Source organism: Nyctibius grandis, chromosome 3 (assembly GCF_013368605.1).
Source record: "Nyctibius grandis isolate bNycGra1 chromosome 3, bNycGra1.pri, whole genome shotgun sequence".
NCBI classification, from domain to species: Eukaryota; Metazoa; Chordata; class Aves; order Nyctibiiformes; family Nyctibiidae; genus Nyctibius; species Nyctibius grandis.
Window position 1 is genome coordinate 60,431,630 of NC_090660.1, and position 21,978 is coordinate 60,453,607.

General features: G+C 43.0%; 1 protein-coding gene across 1 annotated transcript; it reads left to right on the plus strand.

Moving 5' to 3' along the window:
• The first annotated feature begins 3,627 nt into the window (after nt 1-3,627).
• Nucleotides 3,628-9,414, plus strand: LOC137661589 (histamine H3 receptor-like). The gene is made up of 3 exons (XM_068397196.1): nt 3,628-3,916; nt 6,739-6,905; nt 8,629-9,414. Exons 1-3 carry the CDS (start codon nt 3,628-3,630, stop codon nt 9,412-9,414), a joined length of 1,242 nt encoding a protein of 413 aa, XP_068253297.1.
• Nucleotides 9,415-21,978: the final 12,564 nt, after the last annotated feature.

Below are 21,978 nucleotides of genomic sequence, written 5' to 3' on the forward strand. Positions count from 1 at the left end.
CCCCTTGGTGAAGCCATGTTGACTGCCCCTAATGATCCCCCTATCCTTGGTGTGCCTAGAGACAGCACCAAGAACAAGTTGCTCCATCACCTTTCCGGGGATGGAGGTGAGGCTGACCGGTCTATAGTTACCCGGGTCCTCCTTCCTGCCCTTTTTGAAGACTGGAGTGACATTCGCTTTCCTCCAGTCCTCAGGCACCTCTCCCGTTGCCCACGACTTAGCAAAGATGATGGAGAGTGGCCTAGCAATGACTTCCGCCAGCTCCCTCAGCACCCGCGGGTGCATCCCATCAGGGCCCATGGATTTATGGATGTCCAGATTGCTTAATTGGTCCCTGACCCAGCCCTCATCAACCAAGACAGACTCCTCCTCTATCCTGACTTCTTCTGAGGCCTCAGCGATCCGGGGCCCCTCAGGACAGCCTCCAGCAGCATAGACAGAGGCAAAGAAGGCATTCAGGAACTCCGCCTTCTTTTTATCCTCTGTCTCCAGGGCCCCCACCTCATTCATCAGCGGGCCTACATTGCCTCTAGTGTTGGCTTTACCTGCAATGTATTTGTAGAAGCCCTTTCTGTTGTCCTTGACCTCTCTTGCAAGGTTTAATTCCAAGGAGGCCTTAGCTTTCCTAGTTGTCTCCCTACATCCTCTGACAACAGACTTCTATTCCTCCCAAGTGGCCAGCCCCTCCTTCCACGATCTGTACACCCTCTTCTTCCACTTGAGTTTGCCCAGCAGTTCCCTGTTTAACCATGCAGGTCTCCTGGTACCCTTCCTTGACTTCCTACCTGCTGGGATGCTCTGATCTTGAGCTCGGAAGAAGCAGTCCTTGAATGCTAACCAACTATCTTGGGCCCCCTTACCTTGTAGTACCCTGTCCCATGGGATTTCCCCTAGCAATTGCTTGAAAAGGCCAAAGTTGGCCCTCCTGAAGTTCAGGGTTGTAATTCTGCTAGCTATTCTGTTCCTGCCACATGAGATCCTGAACTCTACCATCTCATGGTCACTACAACCAAGGCTGCCCTCAACCTTCACCTCTTCAACCAGACCCTCCTTGTTAGTGAGGATCAGATCCAGCAGCGCTCCTCTCCTAGTTGGCTCATCCACCATTTGCATCAGAAAGTTATCATCAATGCACTGGAGGAACCTCCTGGACTGAGGATGGCTGGCTGAGTAGTCCTCCCAGCAAATATCAGGGTAGTTGAAATCCCCCACAACAACCAGGCCCTGTAATTGCGAGACTGCTCTCAGCTGCCTGTAGAAGGCCTCATCACCCTCCTCATCCTGATCTGGTGGCCTGTAATAGACACCCACAACAGTATCACCCCTGCCAGCCTGCCCCTTAATTCGCACCCACAAACTCTCAACTCGTTCCTGATCCGCCCCTGGACAGAACTCAATACATTCTAGCTGCTCACTCACATAAAGAGCAACTCCACCACCTCTCCTTAGCGGCCTGTCTTTCCTGAACAAGACATAGCCATCCATGACCACATTCCAGTCATGCGAGGCATCCCACCAAGTCTCTGTAATTGCCAGATCTAATTGTAGATCTTCTCCTTGAATTCATTCACTAAGCATGGAGGAGAGAGAGACCTGGCTAGTGAAGACTGAAGCAAAGGAAGCATTGGGTACTTCAGCCTTATCCATGTCTACTGTCACTAGATCACTGGCCTCATTCAGCAGGAGGCCTACAGTTTTCTTGTTTAACATTTCACTATTAATGGGGTGGCTGAAGTTCTTCATGTTGTCCTTGGTGTCCTTTACAGGCATCAGCTCTAGGTGAGCTTTGGTTTCCCTAACATCATGCTTATGCAGCCAGGCAACATTTCTAAATTTCTCCTTTGTAGCCTGTCCTTGCTTCAAACTCCTCCATGCTGCCTTTTTGCATTGTAGCTTCCCTGGTTAGCCAATCTCTGTGATAGTGATGCCTCTACTTGTTTTCTTGACAATTGGGATGGGCTTTTCTCGTGCATAGAGGCTGCTTAGTCCTTAAAGACCTGCAGGTTTCCTGAGCATATTTTCACTTCAGAGCTGTGTCCCATGGGATCCCATCTACCACTTTTCTGAATAAACTGAAGTATGCTTACCTGAAGTCCATGGTCTGTACTCTGCCACTCTCCTTCCTCATGCCCTTTAGGTTCTTGAACTCCACTACCTCATAGTCACTGCAGCCAAGGCTGCAGTTGATTGCACATCCCGAACCACCTCCTCTTTACCAGTGAACAGCCGATCTAGCTGTAGGTCACCCCTGTTGGCCCATTCAGTACTTGTATCAGAAAGTTGTCCCTGACACCCTCCAGGAGTCTTGTTGACTGCTTGTACCTGCTGTGTTGCCCTTCCCGCAGATGTGATGAACACTAAAGTCCTACACAAGAAACAGGGTCTGTGAGCCAGAGGCTTCCTTAATTTTCTTAATGAAGACTTCATCAACTCCCTTACCCTGATCGGAGTGGTCTGCAACACACTCCCATCACTGTGTCACCTATGTCACTGGCCTCTCCTCTGACCCCGACCCACAAGTTGCAACCAGACTGTCTATCCCATAGAAGAGCTCCATACATTCAACCTCCTTTTGTACGTGGTGGGCAATCCCCGCTCCTCATCTTCCCTGCCTGTCTTTCCTGACAAGATTGTCTCTGCCTGTTGCAGCCCTCCAGTTATGCGAGCTGTCCCCCGCCTCTGTTACTCCAACAGCTTGGTGGCGTTGTGACTGCACAGGGAGCTCTAGTTCCTCCTGTGCATTGGAGGAACACAGGCTCCAGGCTGCATTTGTGCACATGCACCGGGGCTGGTGAACTGCAGGCATGAGTCACAGCCATGGCCTGCCAAATTCTGGGCACTCTTACCAAGACAAATGAAATTGTGATGAGGAAGGGATGCACCTTCTCATACCTGCAAAGGGCTACATGTTTGGCGCTTTGTAGAGTGAGAGCTTACCTGGAATTACTTGGGAAGTGGAGGATTAGATGGGCCACGCTTATAAGGTCCTCCAAAGTCCGGGTATTTGGTTTGCTGTGCCCAGGGCTAGACTTGCTCCTGATTAGGATGAGCTGAAAAGGTATCAGTGATACTTCTGCTGTGTGTAATTGAATTTTAAATGCTCTGTAACCAGCAGCATTAAGAAATATACTTCTCTCTGCTTAACTGTAAAATTTAGTAAGCAGTGTAGCAGCAAGCGTGACAGTGCCTACGTTTTACCATAAGAGAAACAGAATTGTAAAAATTTAAATTCTGTTGACCACTGGGGAAGTGAAAATGAGATCTGTTTTTACCGTCACCAGAATTCAATGTGTAAAAATGCTTACACAATGCTAATATGCAAACTGCTTGACTGTGAAAAGCGTTGTTTTCAGACTAGCTTTTCTGACCTCAGTAGATAAGCATCAGCGTTCAGGAGAGAAAGAGATAATTTATTTTAAAGTGTACACTTACTGCTGCTTATGAGATGTCTTTATTATAGATTTTGTTTTCAGTCCAATAGGTGCATTCAGATCAAGGAACGTTAGAGACTCCAGGCCTTGAAGTCCTGTGATCCTTTATTTTGATATTGTGAATTTTTTTGGATGTGTCATTATTTAGCCCATCCTGTTAATAGACTTGTCTCAGCCTTTTGGATAACTCTGCCAGATGCGAATTTCTTCCCAGACTGAACTGACCTGGATACAGAACATGCACAACAGCTCTGCTGAAACTCTGCACGCGACTGGAACATGTAACGAGACTTTGTGTACGTTGCCACCGAGCTCCGAGTTGTCACTGGGCATGTTGGTGCTGCTGGCTTTCCTCATGGTGTTGCTAGCTCTGGTCACCATCCTCGGAAACGTCCTGGTGATCCTTGCTTTCATCATGGACAGAAACCTCAGGCATCGGAGTAACTATTACTTTCTCAATCTTGCTATTTCTGACTTTGCAGTGGGTAAGTTGCAGCCGTGGAGGCATGTACTGTTTTTTTCCTAGTAATCTTAGAAGAAGCAAGGGGGCTTCTTTTGCTGGATGGTTTCTTCTAAGAAAGAGAATTACTTCCCAGCTGTGTGTTTAGGGGAAGGGTAAGGAATGGTGGAAACTGCATTAATTGTCTTAGCAGCCTATTATTTTTCTCAAAATATGTTATAATGAGAAATGCATCCTGTTTTCATATAAATACTTTTAATGTTGCTTCAGGAAAAAGGAGCAACTATTGTGTGTGAATACCAATTGAAGGAAAGAGGTTGTTTGCTGCAGTGTTATGATTTACCTTTGCTCCTCCTGTAAGATCACACATTTCAGAACAACCTTATATTTAGCAGTGTAACTGTTTTTTTTATACAGCTATCTGTGGTACATCCACAGATAAATTAATTACTTCTCTACATAGTACTAATGGCTTATGAGTGTATTACACTACAACAAAACACTTTACCACTATGACTCTTTACGGGCTTCAGCTCAATGCAGGATGGCTTGCCCGATGCCAGCAACAGCCTGCTGGCATCTCCCAACTGTTTTCCTTATTAGTCCCCTCTTCCCATAGTGTCACTGCAGAAGTCCAGGAGAGTTGGCCCTGGAGGTGCCATGGATCCAGTCCTGGCGGGTGATGCCAGGTGAGGAGGTGGGGGGCATTAATGCCTTGGGTGGCAGTCCTTCAGGGTTCAGGCCAGGGAAACAGCCCGTGCAGCAGAGAAAGCCTGACAAAACTATGGTCCCGTGGCAGATGTTCCAGCAAACATCTTGACCTGAGGCTAGCAAGGAGGTATTTCTGCACACAAGTGCAGACACAGAGAACAGTATTCACTGAATCACGAAGAGGGAAATAGCACTCATCGACTTACTCCACTTCTGGCAATACTGTCCCCCCCAACTGCTGTTCCTTTGTCAGTGCTGTGCAGTGAAGGGTTTTAGTTTAACCTTTAAGATTTTGCTTCATTTATGCTATTTGTAACCTGTAATGCCTAATTCCGGGGCTCGCCCCATGGGTGGAAACCAAATGATGCAAGTGCTGGTGCCTTTGCTTTCCTTCTCCGAGCGACAGTTTGCTAGAGGTGCCATTTCATTGCTCAGTTCTTCTGCAAAAGTCTGTTTCTCCTCGTATCTTGCAGTTTAGTCAAGAAATTTAAATATCTACCATCTACATCAGTTCTTCTTTGTGCGGGTACCTCATGGAGTCTTAAATCAGTAAGAGGAAATGATTGGTATCAGTATTATCTAGGCCTATAGAACACGTAAATCTAGGACTTTGCCTCTGGGATTAGTCAGAAAATGCTTTATTTTCTGAAGATGCTGTGGTATTTTTTAAACTTTTTAGAAGTCTGGAATCTTTCCATGCATGTGACTCATGTCTGTGGCATCCTGTAATTAGTAAAAGTGAGAATAGTTTCAGATATAAATACTTAAAACCTGGTTCTTGCATCTGTATTTATATCTATAACTAAAAGCAGTCATTACTTTTTGGCTTGGTGCCAAACATTGATCCTGTTGAAGTTGATGAGAGCAGTAGCTGTCATCAGCAACTCTGAAACATGAGTATTTTGTACAAAAGTGATGCTGCTTGTATTTGAAGTACATGTTAAAACAAGCCATCAGTATTGAAAGCGTGGTGCACATTTGCCTGTTGATAACAGTCTGTCAGCTCATTGCCCAGAGGATTATTGTCAGTGGGCCACATCAGCCTGGATGTGTTCAGTAACTTCTAAGATCTTGATGGGCATATTAAAGAAGAGTAATCTGAAGAGTTTAAAATGGATCTTGAAGCTGCATATAAGTTTATATTTGTCTCTGGTGGATCAGTGTTTTCAGGAATGTAGCATCAGATATTGCATCATACTTTTGAAAGAGTATTAGTGGTAAAATGAAGAAGTTACTGGCTTAAAAATAAAACACAAACATGACCTCCTTATGAAAGTACTTCAGTGGAAGGCCTTTTAGACAAAAAACAAATGTATCGAACTGAAAAAATGGAGTTAATCTCATCTGGAAAACCTGCATGAGATTAAAACACCTATTCAAAGTAGGAGAGGATTTCATACCTCTGCTGTGTCTGCTCTATCTGTGGTAGAAGAGGTTTCCAGGTACCATGCAGACTGTCCAATATATTGTCTCTAACTTACAAATGCTAACCAATCTCACACTAATATCTGACATTAGCAACATCTGTAGATGTGTTTGGGGGAAAACTCTGATATCAAAGACTAGAGGATATATAGCAATGGGGTTGCATGTCAGAGTGCAACCACAGTGCATATATGCTGCAGCACTGATTATGTATCTTTAGAAACTAGAAGTTGGTTAGACTGCAGTTTTCTTCTTCAGCAGATCCTTCTTTGCTGATTTGCCCTGAGCTTATTCCCAACAATCATGGAATCATGGAATCATAAAATTGTTTTGGTTGGAAAGGACCTTTAAGATCATCGAGTCCAACCATTAACCTAACACTACCAGGTCCAGCACTAAACTATATCCCTAAGCACCACATTTACACATCTTTTAAATACCTCCAGGGATGGTGACTCCACCGCTTCCCTGGGCAGCCTGTTCCACTGCTTGAACACAATCAGTATACCCAAATACACCAAGATCTAATACATAGAAAGTCACCATCAGATTTAATGAGAACATAAGGATTTCTGTATGTAAATTACATATTCACCTTAATAGATTTATTTTTTTTCAGCCAAACACAAGAATAGTGTCTCTCTCTGCTTCCAGGAGTACTGTTCGCAATCCATATGAACTGCATCGTATCTCTGTGGTTGCTTTCCATAGGTGCATTCTGCATGCCTCTCTACATCCCTTACAGCCTGACGGGGAAATGGCACTTGGGAAGAGGCGTCTGCAAGCTCTGGCTAGTTATGGACTATCTCCTGTGCACAGCTTCAGTATTTAACATTGTTCTTATCAGCTATGACCGTTTCTTGTCAGTTACTAAAGCTGTAAGTACCCTGTTTGTAGCTTCTCTGATTTTGTCACAAGATCATTGGTGGATTATACTCACCAACCTTTGCGATGTTGGTGAGTATAAGCCCAGATTTAATTGAGATAATAACCCTTAAACATGTGCTGGCATGTGGAGATTATTAGATATTTGCAGCTAGATGAGGTGAATATTCTGCATTAAGCATGTTCTAGCCCAGAGCTGGTCAAATGGGACTTTTTTCACAATTTCTGCTGCAGGTTGCTGTTGTGCTACTGCTTCAGGGAAAGCAGGCTGAGGGGTGAAAAGGGTAAAGCAGGAAGCTGGTAAAAATGGAACAAGGAAAGGGGAAATTCAAAGTAAATTGGATTTGGATCTAAAATCAGTCATGGGAGGAAAAGGCAGTGGGGCTAGGGCAGTGAGGTGAAGGACACCGGGGAGGATGTCTAGGCCTGAGATGTGGCCCCAAATGATCCTGGAGAAGACTGGGAGCAAGAGCAAATGAGGCAGAGAGTGGGATAAAGGACAGACTGCAGAGACTGCCTGCAGACATGCAGCAATAAACTATTGTCACCTGGGGCAGAACCCCAAACTTTGGATGCGCTCTATGTCTCTGCTTTCTGCAGAGCATCCTACCCACCCTACGTGTGCTTTATGTCTTGGTTCATGCTAAGGATGGAGACCTGAATTTCTCCCTAATCACTCTGTTAGCTCAAGTGGCAGGGAAATGTTGGGGAGAGCTAAAGGTTCCAGCTCTTTGGTGATGTATGAGAATGTCAACAAATGTCATATGATAGAATTTCAGTTTTATTTTTATTAATGATGATTAATTTTACTTATTATACTTGTCTTTTATTGCATTTTATTATTTTATGTTATTTTATTTTGTTTTAAGGAAAAAAATCTGGGAAATCAAACACCAAAACACTTTGCACGTAGGAAACATTACACTCGAAACCCAAAGACTCAGCATTTACAAAGTGCAAAATTAAGAGCACCTGCACAAATGTAATTAAGATCTATGGACATTTGTATGATAGTCTTTAATAACATTAAGTTTTTTTTTTCCAACTGGATATCTAAGCTCCTAGAATTACACATTCACCCTGTCATCCTGTGAAAGGGATGGAACAGGATGTGAGCTGCAACATATCTGTCTGTTCTGCAACATTTAGTGGAAAATATGTACTGGTCCCTGAGTAGGGGGAGAAGGAAGAAAAGGGATGATTTTGTGGTTTCATTAGCTAAAGGCTGCATTACAGAGCTGGAATCTATTCCTACCTTCTCATGAAGTGTGCAATGAACAATTATCTCAAAGGTGGGTGTCCAATATAGGTGCCACATTTTGTTGACCACCGTGATGCATATAGTCCTATTTGCTTGTAAAATGCTGTAAAAAGCAGTGCAGTTGTCAGTGAATGGGAGTCATGCTCTCAACAACTATAAAATGCTAATTACTCTGGCACTTCAGACCACAGATGTCTCAAACAAGGCATATGAAATTACTAGGTACTGATGGATGATCATGTTTCATCACCTGGACCAGGACCCTAGCGCAGTTACGTTAACCTGTAGAGAGACATCCCTACAATATGTCAACATCAATGAATTAAACATACTTGCGTGTGAGCTTCAGCTGATCAGCATAGCAACAGCTCTAAATTACCAAGCACCCTGCTGCTTCTGTTGGTTCCAAAATGTGTCTCTACAGGTGCAACCTTTTTCTTTTTTTTCCTTCACAGGTATCTTACAGAGCCCAGCAGGGAATAACGTCCAACCCCATCATCAAGATGGTGTCCATCTGGGTCTTTGCCTTCCTCCTCTACTGCCCGGCAATCCTCTTTTGGGAGCACGTGGCCGGACACAGCGTGGTAGCGGCGGATCAGTGCTATGCTGAGTTCTTTGACAACTGGTACTTCCTCCTGTGCGCGTCCACCCTGGAGTTCTTTGTGCCGCTGCTCTCGGTGACCTACTTCAATGTGCACATCTTCCAGAACATCCAGAGGCGCCAGCGGCATGGCAGCACGCAGGACTGCGAGCCTCCAAGGAGCAGCAGCCTGTCCTGGAGATTTTGCCTCTCGCTGAGGCAAGGAGTGTTTTCTCCTCCATCGGAAGCAGAGGACAGTGTTTCTTCCTCCAAGAGGCCAAAGAAAGAGTCTTTGGTAACTGAGAGCTCATCTCCATCCAGAGGCAACTCTGTAACCCCAGAAAATGACTTCTCTGCTTCTTTCTGTGCAAGGACCAGTTCAAAACTGCAGCAGGACAAGAAAATAGCAAAGTCACTTGCAATAATTGTGTGTGTCTTTGCCATTTGCTGGGCCCCATACACTTTACTAATGATTATTCGTGGGGCCTGCCAAGGAACCTGTGTTCATAACTCCCTGTATGAAATAACCTTCTGGCTTTTGTGGCTCAATTCCTCTCTGAATCCTTTTCTCTACCCTCTCTGTCATGTTAAATTTCGAATGGCTTTCATAAAAATATTGTGTCCCAAAAAGTTTGCAACATTGAGATCAAATTCTTTTTAGAAGGAAAAAGAAAAAAAAGGCTCAAGAGAAGCTGGATGAGGGATGTAAGCAGCCACCGTTTGAAATCAGTTAGTCTCTTCCAGAAGATTAGTCTAGTTAGAAAGCCTAGATAGTCTTCTGTGAAATATGTCCTTCTTCAGACAAACATGCATGTCCACATTTTGTGTACTTTTCCCAGCTATTTCGATTGGAAAAAGGATATTGCCTCTGTCTGACTTCCCTAGTAGTCTATCCACATTATCTTCATTCTGGTTGTCGAAGATACTATCTTCAATTGCAGTACAGCTTATATTTGTGTTCACGGGTGGTATTAGTTAAAAATACAATAAAGATGGATGTTTGCCATAAGGTCAATGGTACTCTAAAGTTGTTAACAATCAGGAAGAAAACTCATCTACACGAAGCAGATAAGCAGGCATTTCTTTATTGCAGTGCTGGGGACACAGGGGATATCTCCACCATATATGTCCAACCAAACATTAAAATCCATCAGTTTTTATACACTGAGTCACTATTACATAATTTATTTTACATAAAAATGCATAGTATGCTTGCTTTTACATTTAACCTTTACAATGATTGGGTCCATTAATTTTAACCTTATCAATATTCTTATTCTAAAACAATCATTGGTTAGTTCTACTCTACTGATTGAAAACTATCCCTGATATTCAAATCAGGATGGGAAGGGTAAGGGGGTTTCCAAGCAGCATAACTGGTCTCCTTAGTTTCTTAAACAAAACATAGAAAACTCCAGTAACTTCCTGGTGAGGTTTCTCTAGTTGCCTATTTCAAACCTAACAGTTACCTATGGTTACCTGTTTCAAACTTAACAATGCCTGTGGTTACTGATTTCAAATCTGACTCTTCTATATGATCAAATCTTGATTATTTTATCAGAGTATTTGCAACAAAGTTAATATCTTCTCTATTCTATTTATTTTGAACTGCTTGTACTGCATTCAGAAGCATTTTTTTTTCCTTATCATAAAGCATCCAGTTAAGTTACGACTTTAGTTGTCAGGCACATAGCTGGATTACTTCCCTTCACTAAGGATGTTCAGACATCAGGGGTATACAGGGACTACTTTTAAAAACTCAGGTGAAGGTTTTCTCTGCAGGAGGGCATTAATCTGTGTACTTGCTGAGATGCAGCAGTAGAGAATTTAGTGTAAAGCATTTATGTGCATCTCCAGCTATTCTTCAAGAAACAAGACTTCTATAGCTATAGTTTTGAGAGATCATAGAAAAGAGTAGTATTTGTTCTTACTCCCTGAGGGAGAAAATCTGCTGCTGCTGGCCCGAGGGAGGATGTGTGCAGCAGTCCGAGCAGCTCTAACATTGCATAGGCCCCTCTGGATCGTTTTGTGACTCTCAGTGAAGCTCTAACCCGTACTGTGAAAAATGCTCGTCTTACAAGCCCTGCTCACTTCCAAATATGACATAATTTTTGACCAACTCAACTCCACACCTGAGCAAATCCCCATTCAGTTCAGTGTGTCAGTGGGCAAGCAATTGGAATAATTGATAAACAGGCTAAGTGTGAATATTATATCTTATTTGTCCTCTTCTGTACTGCTTCTATATCTGTTACAAGCTCTTTGTTTGAGGTTATGGTAAATGGGTAAATTTCTTATACACTGTGTAAGTCTGTGCTTGGTTTGCTGCATGAGGCAGGAAAATGTCTGACCGTGATGACTGCCTATAGTATGTGTTGTGACTTAGCTGAGACAGCATGCAGGTAATCTTTCAATATGTATTTTCCAAACTTTTAAGGGTTATTTAGTTGCACAACTCTGTAATTACCAGATACTAGATTCCTTACTAAATAAACAGGTATAACTCTTTAAAATACAAATAGTTTCTTTTCATCACACTGTCAGTAAGTATAAGGACAGCAAATAAATGGAAGAATAAATACTAAAGAAATGTGAGAGGGAGTGGATGCCCCTTTTATCATCTGGTTTTATTTAGTGTATATTCATATAGTATATTAGTATATTTTACTTAACACTCTTCTGAATGTTCTCCTTTTGGGCTGAACTACCACTTAATCACAGTTATTTGTCTTGCTATACTGTATGATAATCTAAACTCAGCTACTTAGACAAATTACACGTGTATTCACTAATGTAGGAAGTGTCTCTCAAACATGAGCTGAGAACCATAAGAGTAAATAGAAACTACTTCAAAGGCCTGGTTTTTAAATAGAGCTTTGCTGAAGATGTTAATCATGGGATACAACATATGAACCAAAAACAACGTAATGCAAAGAATGCATGAAAGAAATACATAACTTTTTTTTTTTTAAAAAAACCATAAAGGTAAGAATATAAATTTCGATATTTTAAACATTTTTTTAGATGCCAGGAAATGCTGATGGATAGTGAACCTTTTGGGAATGAACTTGCCCAAGATTCAGGTGTGAAGTGCTGGGGAAGGAGGGTTGTTCTTACACCTACCAGTGAAATCATGAACGTGAGTTCAGTGTCAGTAGAAAGATGGCCAGGGACACAGCCCTTATTTGACTGTCTAATAACTAATAAAAAGCTGCATTATAACAAATACAGAAAGAAGATGTACTTCTGTTGACATCGTCTCCAGGCAGACCAGGTGATTGCCTAACCTAGCCTGGTCTTGTTCGACTGTCACACTCAGCTGTTGAGTGAAAAGCTCTTTCCTTCTACAGACTCTGGCCCATTATCATTTCCTTTGGTTATTTTTTTTCTTCTTTCTGTGACATTTCTTTTTGGATTAACACAGGCTAAAATGTAAACTTAGGAAGTCTATGGTGTAACTGAGAGGTTTACAAAAGCATATTGTCTTTTCTAACTCCCCTCCAGCATTCTAGCAACAGGACTAGAGGACATAGCCTCAAGCTGCACCAGGGGAGGTTCAGGTTAGACATTAGGAAAAATTTCTTCACAGAAAGGGTTGTTAGGCATTGGAATGGGCTACCCAGGGAGGTGGTGGAATCACCATCCCTGGAGGTGTTTAGGAAAAGACTACATGTGGCACTTAGTGCCATTATCTAGTTGACACAGTGGTGTTAGGTCAAAGGTTGGACTTGATGATCCCAGAGGTCTCTTGCAACCTAGTTGATTCTGTGAAATTCTGTGAAATTCTCTGAATACACGTCTTATTTGTTCTTTAGACTAGATGTAATCTTTTTAGTTGATGTCTAAACAACACCAGGCATTATAGGATCTTGGCCAATGAGTTGGGCTTGTAATTATTGCTAAAAATTCAATAGATATATCCAAAGCAAGTCAGAACACAAAACACAAGTGCCCACTACACCCATCTGTTTTCTTTAAGTGCTGTGTGTACCAGTTTTTTACACTGCAAAGCTTTTGTCATTCTTTTAAAATGTAAATTCAGTAATGTTGAACATGTGCAAACAAACCCTTTTTTGTCAGCCTTAAGAGCAAATGGATTCTTAATGCTTTATAAGACATGCTTTCGATAGTGTTAGTAATAGGGAGTTAAAGATCTCATTCTGGTTAGCTTATCAAAAAGCTATCTATGAAATTAAGCCATGGCCATGTGTAGATAAGGACACATACTCTTTTATCTATGACATGTTATATTTTTTTGTTCTTCCTCTTCCTTGCTCCTGTCTTTTGCTTGCTTCTCATGCCAGCCTGGTCCCTGCCACAACTGGTTGGTGCAGGCCAGAACAACAGCTGAATGCTGGTATTGACAGGGACTTATTTTTAAACAGCCTGAGGCCTTGTGAAGTCTGCAGCTGTCCCCTGTGCAAGGCCTAGGAAAAGCGAGTTGAAGTTACTTGGTAGAAGATACTGAGCACAAGCCGAGCTCCTCTGAGGGGCACTGGAGTACCTAACGCTGTCTCCATTTGAGCTTACTTGACTGTTAGAAGTTACCAGAATAATTACTCTAACTGGACAGTGCTTCTTGATGCAAACTTGGTTTTTAGGGGCACAGGCAGACATTTCACTATTACCTCTGGCTTATTTCTGGCACCCTTTGCAACTGTGCTGGCAAATAAATTGGGAATCTAGTTGCTCTTGTCTTCCTCACTTTTTATGATCTATTTTTATAAGGATAGAGGAGTAAGAAAGAAGCTGATGGGCAAGAAAAATAGGGTGGTTTAGGTGAGGGTCTAGATTAGTCTCAGTTCTTCTGAGGTAGAAGTTATTTCCAACAGAGAAAGACAGGATCTCTGTACATTGTACTCCTTATCCTCCAGCCAGGCAGCATAAATATTGGGAACTGTCAGAGGGATGGTTAGTCTAAGGTGTGATCATGGGAGTACTACAGTGCTGCTGGTGATGATTAGTTCTTGTGAACCATGGATCCCTGTGAAAGTTGCACAAGTAAGTTGCATTACTGATCTAAGTGCAGATGACATGAAATTCTCCCTACACCTGCTCTGAACTCACGGTCAGTGCAGGTCCTGCAAGCCATGGCATGGGGTCTGCACTGATGAAAGGCATCAGTAAGGGTGCTGGTTAGAGGGAAAAGAGATACCACTGTCAAATATAGATTTCACTTCTCCCTTGGACTGGCAGAACTATGTGGGCCTTTCCACATATGCGTTATTTGGTAAGTGAGAGTGACCAGACAACTTCCTTTCTTTCTTACACATTAAAAAAAACCAATCCTGTTTCACAATATCAGAGTAAAACTTCACTTTGAGGTACAGAATTTACTTGAAAATTGCTATGAAAATGTGTGAAGAAAGAACTTTTATAAACAAAATTCAGATGTATATCTAAGTGCAAAAGCTAGAATTGAGTAGAAGACAGTGTCACACTTTTCAGGAGGAATCTGACGGGATTCTAGAGACAGGGCTTTTTAGTTTCATTACTGAACAACAGCATAATCGTTCATTAAAAAATCTTTGTGCTCTAACCAAAAGAACTGATGAAGGGAAGGACATCTTTCTGAGCAAATCTTCGTCAAGAACAATTGAATCTTACTGCTACCTGTGTGAGGGCCCTGTGGGCACCCAATAGGCCTTAACTGCCATGACCAGCCTCACCTGGACCCCCCCCCAACATCAACCTCAGGCCCTGGGGCACCATGAGACTGGGGGAGTCCTGGTCTGAGCTATGTGAGTGCCTGTAGGCTGCTCTTAGCTCTGTCTTTTGCATTTTTTTGAGGTTCTGGACTGGAAGACTGGACTTCTGAGATTGAGCTTGGACCCAGCTTGTCACCTCGTGTTTGTGTCGTGATCTCCCCCAGCCGTACCTGGGGAACTGAAGTCTTCCACAGTGGAAGAGTATCCGTGGTATCGCTTGTCTCTCAGAAAGAAATCACACAAGTCTTTTCCAAGCAAATCCAGTCTGATCTGGGGCTCCCCAGGAAGTTCCTAGCTCTGCCTGACAAGGGTCTCTTGCCCTTCTTCCCTCAAAACAATTCCAGATTCCACCCTTTTTTTTTATTTATTTTTTTCACGTTATCATGGCACATTGTACAGTGCTGTCCTGCTACTTTATTGTTAAATGAATCTTCCCTTACTATTGCATCCCTCAATGCAGTTTTTTTCCTTGCCACCCCACCACATTTCTTGTATTCCTGTAGCACCTGGTTTCCCATTTTGCATCAGGTAGTTCATGTTCCTCCACACTGTTGTAGTGCCTATAGATTTGCTGTGGCACATATTTCTGTGTGCCTTGCTCAACCATTCCCCAGGCATATTACAGAATCACAGAATCACAGAATTGTCTTGGTTGGAAAGGACCTTTAAGGTCATCGACTTCAACCATCAACTGAACACTACCAAATCAACCACTAAACAATATCCCTAAACAATATCCCTAAGCACTACATCTACTCGTCTTTTAAATACCTCCAGGGATGGCGACTCCACCACTTCCCTGGGCAGCCTGTTCCACTGCTTGATAACCCTTTCCATGAAGAAATTTTTCCTGAGATCCGATCTAAACCTCCCCTGTCACAACTTGAGGCCGTTTCCTCTCGTTCTATCGCTTGTTACCTGGGAGAAGAGACTAACACCCTCCTCGCTACAGTCTCCTTTCAGGTACTTGTATACAGCAATAAGGTCTACCCTGAGCCTCCTTTTCTCCAGGCTAAACAGCCCCAGTTCCCTCAGCCACTCCTCATAAGACTTGTTCTCCAGACCCTTCACCAGCTTCGTTGCCCTTCTTTGGACCCTCTCCAGCACCTCAATGTCTTTCTTGTAGTGAGGGGCCCAAAACTGAACACAATATTCAGGGTGCGGCTGCACCAGTGCCGAGTACAGGGGCATGATCACTTCCCTATTCCTGCTGTCCACACTATATCTGATACAAGCCAGGATGCTGTTGGCCTTCTTGGCCACCTGGGCACACTGCTGGCTCATATTCAGCCAGCCATCAATCAACACCCCCAGGTCCTTTTCTACCAGGCAGCTTTCCAGCCACTCTTCCCCAAGCCTGTAGTGGTGCATGGGGTTGTTGTGTCCCAAGTGCAAGACCCGACCTTAGCCTTGTTGAATCTCATACAGTTGGCCTCGGCCCATTGATCCAGCCTGTCCAGATCCCTCTGCAGGGCCTTCCTACCCTCCAGGAGATCAACACTCCCGCCCCACTTAGTGTCATCTGCAAACTTACTGAGGGTGCACTCGATCCCCTTGTCCAGATTGCTGATAAAGATGTTAAAGAGAACTGGCCCCAACACTGAGCACTGGGGAACACCACTTGTGACCGGCAGCCAACTGGATTCAACTCCATTCACCACAACTCGTTGGGCCTGGCCATCCAGCCAATATTGGTACAGCTTTTTCACTAAACATGTCATAGATCTGATTGCTGTTCTCACTCACATTATCAGTGTCTTTCTCATTTCCTGAACTGTAAAAATATCTTTCTTTTTAAGACATCTACACAGAAATTGATTATTCCCTGAGTAAAACCTGTTGTTGTTAACATGTTAGCGGTATAACACAACCACAAGTACGTCCCCCTACCTTATACACACTTCATTGTTCATAGCCTACCTGCTGTTAGGCTGCTGTAATTTTGTGGTAGAACAGAGGATTCTTGCATATCATCACTAAACCTACAGTGCTGCCTTATCTCACAAATGCCAAAACTTAATGACCTCTGTTCCTAACAAATATAAATAATCACAGCTGATTCCCTTTGATGGTGTGGAAGTTCTGGCACACTGTTTTGTAAGGGTTTTGGGAACTTGGATTAAACATGGTGTAAAATGCAAAATTTTTATTTAAAACAAAATTTAAAATAAAAAAAAAATCAACCAAGATGAGAAATGAATAAATTTTAAGCAAAGAAACACAACAGATGTATCCAGACCAGAAAAAATCAATTCCTCTTTGGTCTGGTTTTCTACCTGCGTGCCTCTAGTTTAAAAACAATGTTTCAACAGAAGTCTTAATGAAGTGAGTTAGAAATATCTTTCCTAGTGTAAACTGTGTGAAGTGTTATAGAGTGGCTGGATTTGTGTATGGCAAAACTGGAACAGCATCATATAATGAGAGATGATGAAGTTCAATTTTTTAATGTGCAAGAGGGATCACTTTCTTGAGCAGAGGGGAAATGAAAACAGCAGACTGTCTCCTTCCTTACATCAGCAAATCTAGGTATTGCCCTCCTAAGACTTTTCCTGTCTAGCCCTTTTTTCAGGATCTGGCTGCTGTACTTCAGGCTCGATCAAACTTGTTTGCCTTTAAGTGTTTGCACAGTGCTCTGGTCTCTCGTGTGCATACTTGCTCAGTCATTTTCTCTCCTTGATAAACAACTCTGCCCAAAGTTTTTATCCTGAGTATGCTTTTTTTTCTGGTAGGAACTCTCCCTTATCACTATATCTTTAAAGAAGAGCATTCATTAGACCTGTCGGTTGCATCAAGACTCAACACAACCAATAGTGACTCTCAAATCAGCTGCTCCTTTTCCCCCCATTTTCTGTAGGACAAGGCACAATGATTTGTGTTTGTCTCCTGCACGCTGGTGTCTCTTGGTCACCGTACCCAGGTCTGACCGAGGAAGCAACACAACCTCCTCCTGAAGATCACGCTTTTATTTCTGACTCCTAGGAAGGAGGGCAGTCACACTGCTGTGTAGGTGCCTTGTAAAACAGGAGGCCAGCTTTCCCCCACCACTGGTACTGCCAACAAAAGAGAAGCTCCTCTAGAGAGTTATTTAGAGGAGGAGTCTGACTTAACCCCTTGAGACAGCAGTTGAGAGGGCCTGTTCATCCCCTTGTAGGCTTGTGAAGGCAGGTGCTGTGAACGTATCTGCTGGTTTGCCTTACTAGAGATTCTCACAGAAGCCAGATTTTTGGCATTTTTTTTCCTCTCTCTGTTCCAACCGACATGCTCCTGCAGATGTCGCTAGTGCTACATGGTATTTTTAAATCTTGCAAATCAATGGGTTTTTCAAAAGGTGCTATTTGTATGTACAATCCTGCATGATATGACACTGGCACCTTTCTGCTAGGAACGCCACCAGATCTGTTATATTACATCTAATATTTACCCTGCTGCAGAAAAGATTAGGAGGAGGGCTTATTACCTTGGCGAAGAAAGGGAGACTTTAGTCATACAGATAATCATAACTCAGTGCAGGACTTCTTCCTAAGTCGCCCTGAATAAAAATCATCCTGTGCTCTGCATTTAAAACAGAGCCTTATCTCTCCCGTGAAAAAGGAGAAAGAGTCATACCGAGCTAAGAGCAGGTCCTCAGTATTGGCTCATTGAAAAAAAAGTGTCCCCTCCTCTGATATAAAAGGCTTTGTTCTCATGATTGCTTTAAGGCTATTCTAATTGTGGACTGCTGCTCAAACAGCCATCCGTCTCTCCTACCCTTCCTGCTGTTGTTGCTGCTGCTCCTGGCCCCGCCGTCCTGCCCCGCTGCAGTCCTGGGTGAGGGCTTGTGCAGCTGCTCAGGAAATTCAGTCTAGGGGCTGATCCAGGTGACAAGTAACAGTTTTTCTGTTGGGTTGGTTAGTTTAGGTTGAGTACCTTATCTAGCTTATCACACAAGCACAGAAGCGCTAGCTGCTAGTGTAACTGAAGAGGTGAGACCTCTCCCTTTGTCAACAGCTTACTTTTGGGTCAGCCTAAAGTAACGATGAAGCTGCAGCTTTGGATATGAGTACTTAGGCATGTTTCTCAGTCATTTTCTACAGATCAGAGCTTTAGCTTGGCTGTCTTTTAAACGTCCAATGACTTTAGCAAAGTTGTGCCAAACTAGAACAGACTAGGACCTTGCCTGATCTGTACGGTGGGCAACTTCAAGAAGATCTGCTCAGCTGGGCTTTTGGGGATGGAGGACTTCCCCAGCAGGACAGATGTCAGTTCTACTGCTTTCCCTAGTGTGCTAAGGGTCTTAGCAACTTTAGCTCTGTCTTGAGCCCTTTGTATGAGGGAAACTATCTATAATTGTTAAAATTAGTGGAGTTGCCTGCTAAGACATTTACACTCAACTGATTCTGCGGCTTTTGACAACTGACTGCAAGTAGAGTCAGTCCTCGAGCATATACAAAGACAGTATGTCAATGCAAATGCCTGCGTTACAGGACATGAGCCAAATTAATTTCTGGAATAATGCCATGGAAGTTAATGGGTATAGCCTCTGAAGTTTAACTGTTTGCATTATTTGTATTACATTTCAGTAATAATTTCTGGTGCATGCAAACCCATCAGTTTTCAACCTGTTCTACTATTGCTATTTGATGTTAACTTATTGCTTGGCTTTTCTGGTGTTATACTGACAGTCACACTGTTCTTTTCTGTTCTCTATTGGTAGGTTAAAGATACCTATGTGTCTTGGATAAAAGACACATAGACTAGCATACATAGACTGCTGACATATCCAAATGTAATAATTTGAATTGCCATACTTCTGTTTGGACCATACAGATCTTGAAAGGTAGGAAGGAAAAGTCTGAACCAAATGAGGGATGTGAAGGAGAGTAGTTAGTTGCCTATTAAAACAGCAAACAGGCAAAAACCCCTCTAGTTTTGGTAAAGACCTTGAGCCGTATTTGAATGTCTCCTTTCGCATAGATTCTTAGATGATAGAAAGCACTGTCTGAAGATCTTCTGAATCAATTACTACAGGGAGATCTAGCAGACTTCTTTGGATGTATTTTTCATGGGAAAGGGAACCAGCAGTGCCACAGGTGCTATTCAGCGCTATGCTACACCCAATACTGGGCTGGAAAAGATCTGACAGGTTAAAAGGGGTCTGTCTTTCTTTTTTCCAAAGAAATTTACCAGGTTTTTAGCTAAGTGCCTTTTAAAAAGGATGTTAGTAACATAGGTCTAGTTTATTAGACTGCTGGGGTGAAAAAAAATGGTTTGTCTAATTTTTGACATGTCAGCTCTGTATAGAAATATCCAGAGGGGGAAAAGTGTGTGTTGGACTTTCGCACTGCTAATAATATCATGGCTTTATGGTCAGGTCGGGGAGCGGGGACTACCTCACCCACAGTGGAGCTACTCAAAGTCTCTCTGTAGTGATTAGTATTCCTGGACCAAGCCTGTTTATTTCTTGCACTCGAAGCCACGAACTGTTCATGTAGGCCATTACATCGTCTCCTGATCCTTCCAAAGAACAAATCACCACTGTAAGTGTTCCCGTGGGTGCTTTTGGGTGGACCTTGTTGTTAGAATCTTTTAATCTTGGATTGTCTGTCTTTCTTGCTTCAGGCCATTAGCCTTTGCCTTTTCCCCTCTGACTGCCCTGCATAATTCTTGCCTCTCCATGGCTCTTCCCAGTTTAGATTTATTAATTGAAAGGAAAACTGCCACCATGACCCAGCCACCTGAAGGGCTGCTGGTGAGGCTACAGTGGGGCAGCAGCCTGCAAAGAGAAGTGCTGCGCTTCAGACTGCCCCGGTGGCTCTTGCCATCCGCTGTGCTTTGCTGACAGTCAGGGCACTTAATATCCAATTTAGCTTTTCTAGTAGGCAAAAAGGGCTCCACAGCTATGAGGTGAATTTGAAAGCCATGCCCTGCCCCAGAGAGAGGAGGGCAGAGGCATGAGGTGGGCAACAAGGCACCTTGCCCAGGAGGCACCTTTCAGGAGCTGGATAACCTGTGCACGGGGACCTCGATGGCCCAGCCTGCAGGGGCTCCAATTCTAAATTATCTTTGCATGTAATAACGAGCATTGAGGGCTGGTTTGCCTAACTTATGACTCTTTGGGCTTGTGCGTTCAAAGTTGGGCAATGTCCTCTGATTCTTTTGTTTTTTCACTAAATTTCAGGCTTTAAAAAAAAAAGCAACATTTTTTTTTGTACCTGCAAACTTTTGTTTAATTCCTGCTCCAATTTATAGCCAAAAATTACTTACTCCTCTTTAATGCCTCAAATTAAGCTACAAATGCTGTCTCAGGAGGTTTCCAGGCTATAATCTGTTTATTTACTATTCAAGAGTGAGTGCAGTTGAGGTGTTTGCTTGAAGGGTGAAGCAGAGAGACGAGGGCCAGCCTGGAAGACCTTTGGCTGAGCAGACAACGTGATCCTTAGGCTGCCCCATCACCTCTTCACTGTTGGGGTACACTGCAACCCCTTTTCTCTGCTGACCCACAATTTTCCCCTCTCACAGTGTCCAGGGTGGCTCCAGTAGCTGGAGCTGCTGGTCCTTTAAAGCCACCTTCTTTTCCTTCTCTCATCCTTAACTGCTCTGTACACTTCTTACTTCTGTGCTGGGGAAAGAGCAAAATTCTCTCTCCACCTGTGTGGGTTTGTTAAGGAAACAGAAAGAAGGAGCAAAGCTACCCTTTATTTACAACAAAAGGTGTAACAGGAGGAAGTACAAGGGGGACATGGCTACTTAACGCTGAGTAGGGAAAGTAAAGTTTCTCTGAAAATGAGGGAAGATTTGAAAAAGAAAGCAGAAGACTAGCTGAAAGCCTGTTTACGTTTCACAATATTGCTGAATATTGTGCAATGTGTGACTAAAACCCCACCAAAGGAAAACGAAATGACAGAGTGCAGTTATTCATACAAGCTTCAAATACTGTGGGTTGCATTCCTTAGTCATAAAAAATAGCCATGGTATCACTTTATTATTCCGTTTTATGGTCCTCAACCTCATAAATGACGAAAAGGGGTCCCCAAACTTCAGGGATGTCTGCAATACAGAGAGTAAACTATCTCTGAAGTGTGAACCTTCACACGAATGCAGACTGCCTTTGTGAAGTCAGCTGAGAACCGCATTCAGTCATGACATTTCTAAAACCTCACAACTTTTTAATAATATAAAGTTTATACTTTTATATACATACGTAGGTTTAATAAATGTTGATCAGATTAATGCTTGATACAGCAACACAGGGAGTTTTAGTACTTTTATTTTAAGGTTTTAGGTGAGCTAATAGTTTAAGGTGATTTAAGGATTTAGATCAGTAGAAAATAACAAATTGTCTTTAAACCTTTAATGCAGCTTAGCTGCAGCTCTGCAGGCCGTCCCTCAGATATTTTAAACATTTTAAGGCTTCCTCATGCAGCAGAGATTGCTTCAAATCCAGCAGGTTTCAAAGCTGACTTGCTTATACATTATGTCCCTCTCAAAGTGATGTATGCCAGTGAAATGACTGTTACCCAAAGTTTAATCTTTTCCCC

What these genes read in the sequence shown, in the direction of transcription:
- LOC137661589 (XM_068397196.1), top strand. Translation starts at nt 3,628, where the DNA reads ATGCGAATTTCTTCCCAGACTGAACTGACCTGGATACAGAACATGCAC. An exon ending in TATTTCTGACTTTGCAGTGG is followed by an intron (nt 3,917 to 6,738) that starts GTAAGTTGCAGC and finishes TGCTTTCCATAG; the next exon opens with GTGCATTCTGCATGCCTCTC. An exon ending in TCTTGTCAGTTACTAAAGCT is followed by an intron (nt 6,906 to 8,628) that starts GTAAGTACCCTG and finishes TTTCCTTCACAG; the next exon opens with GTATCTTACAGAGCCCAGCA.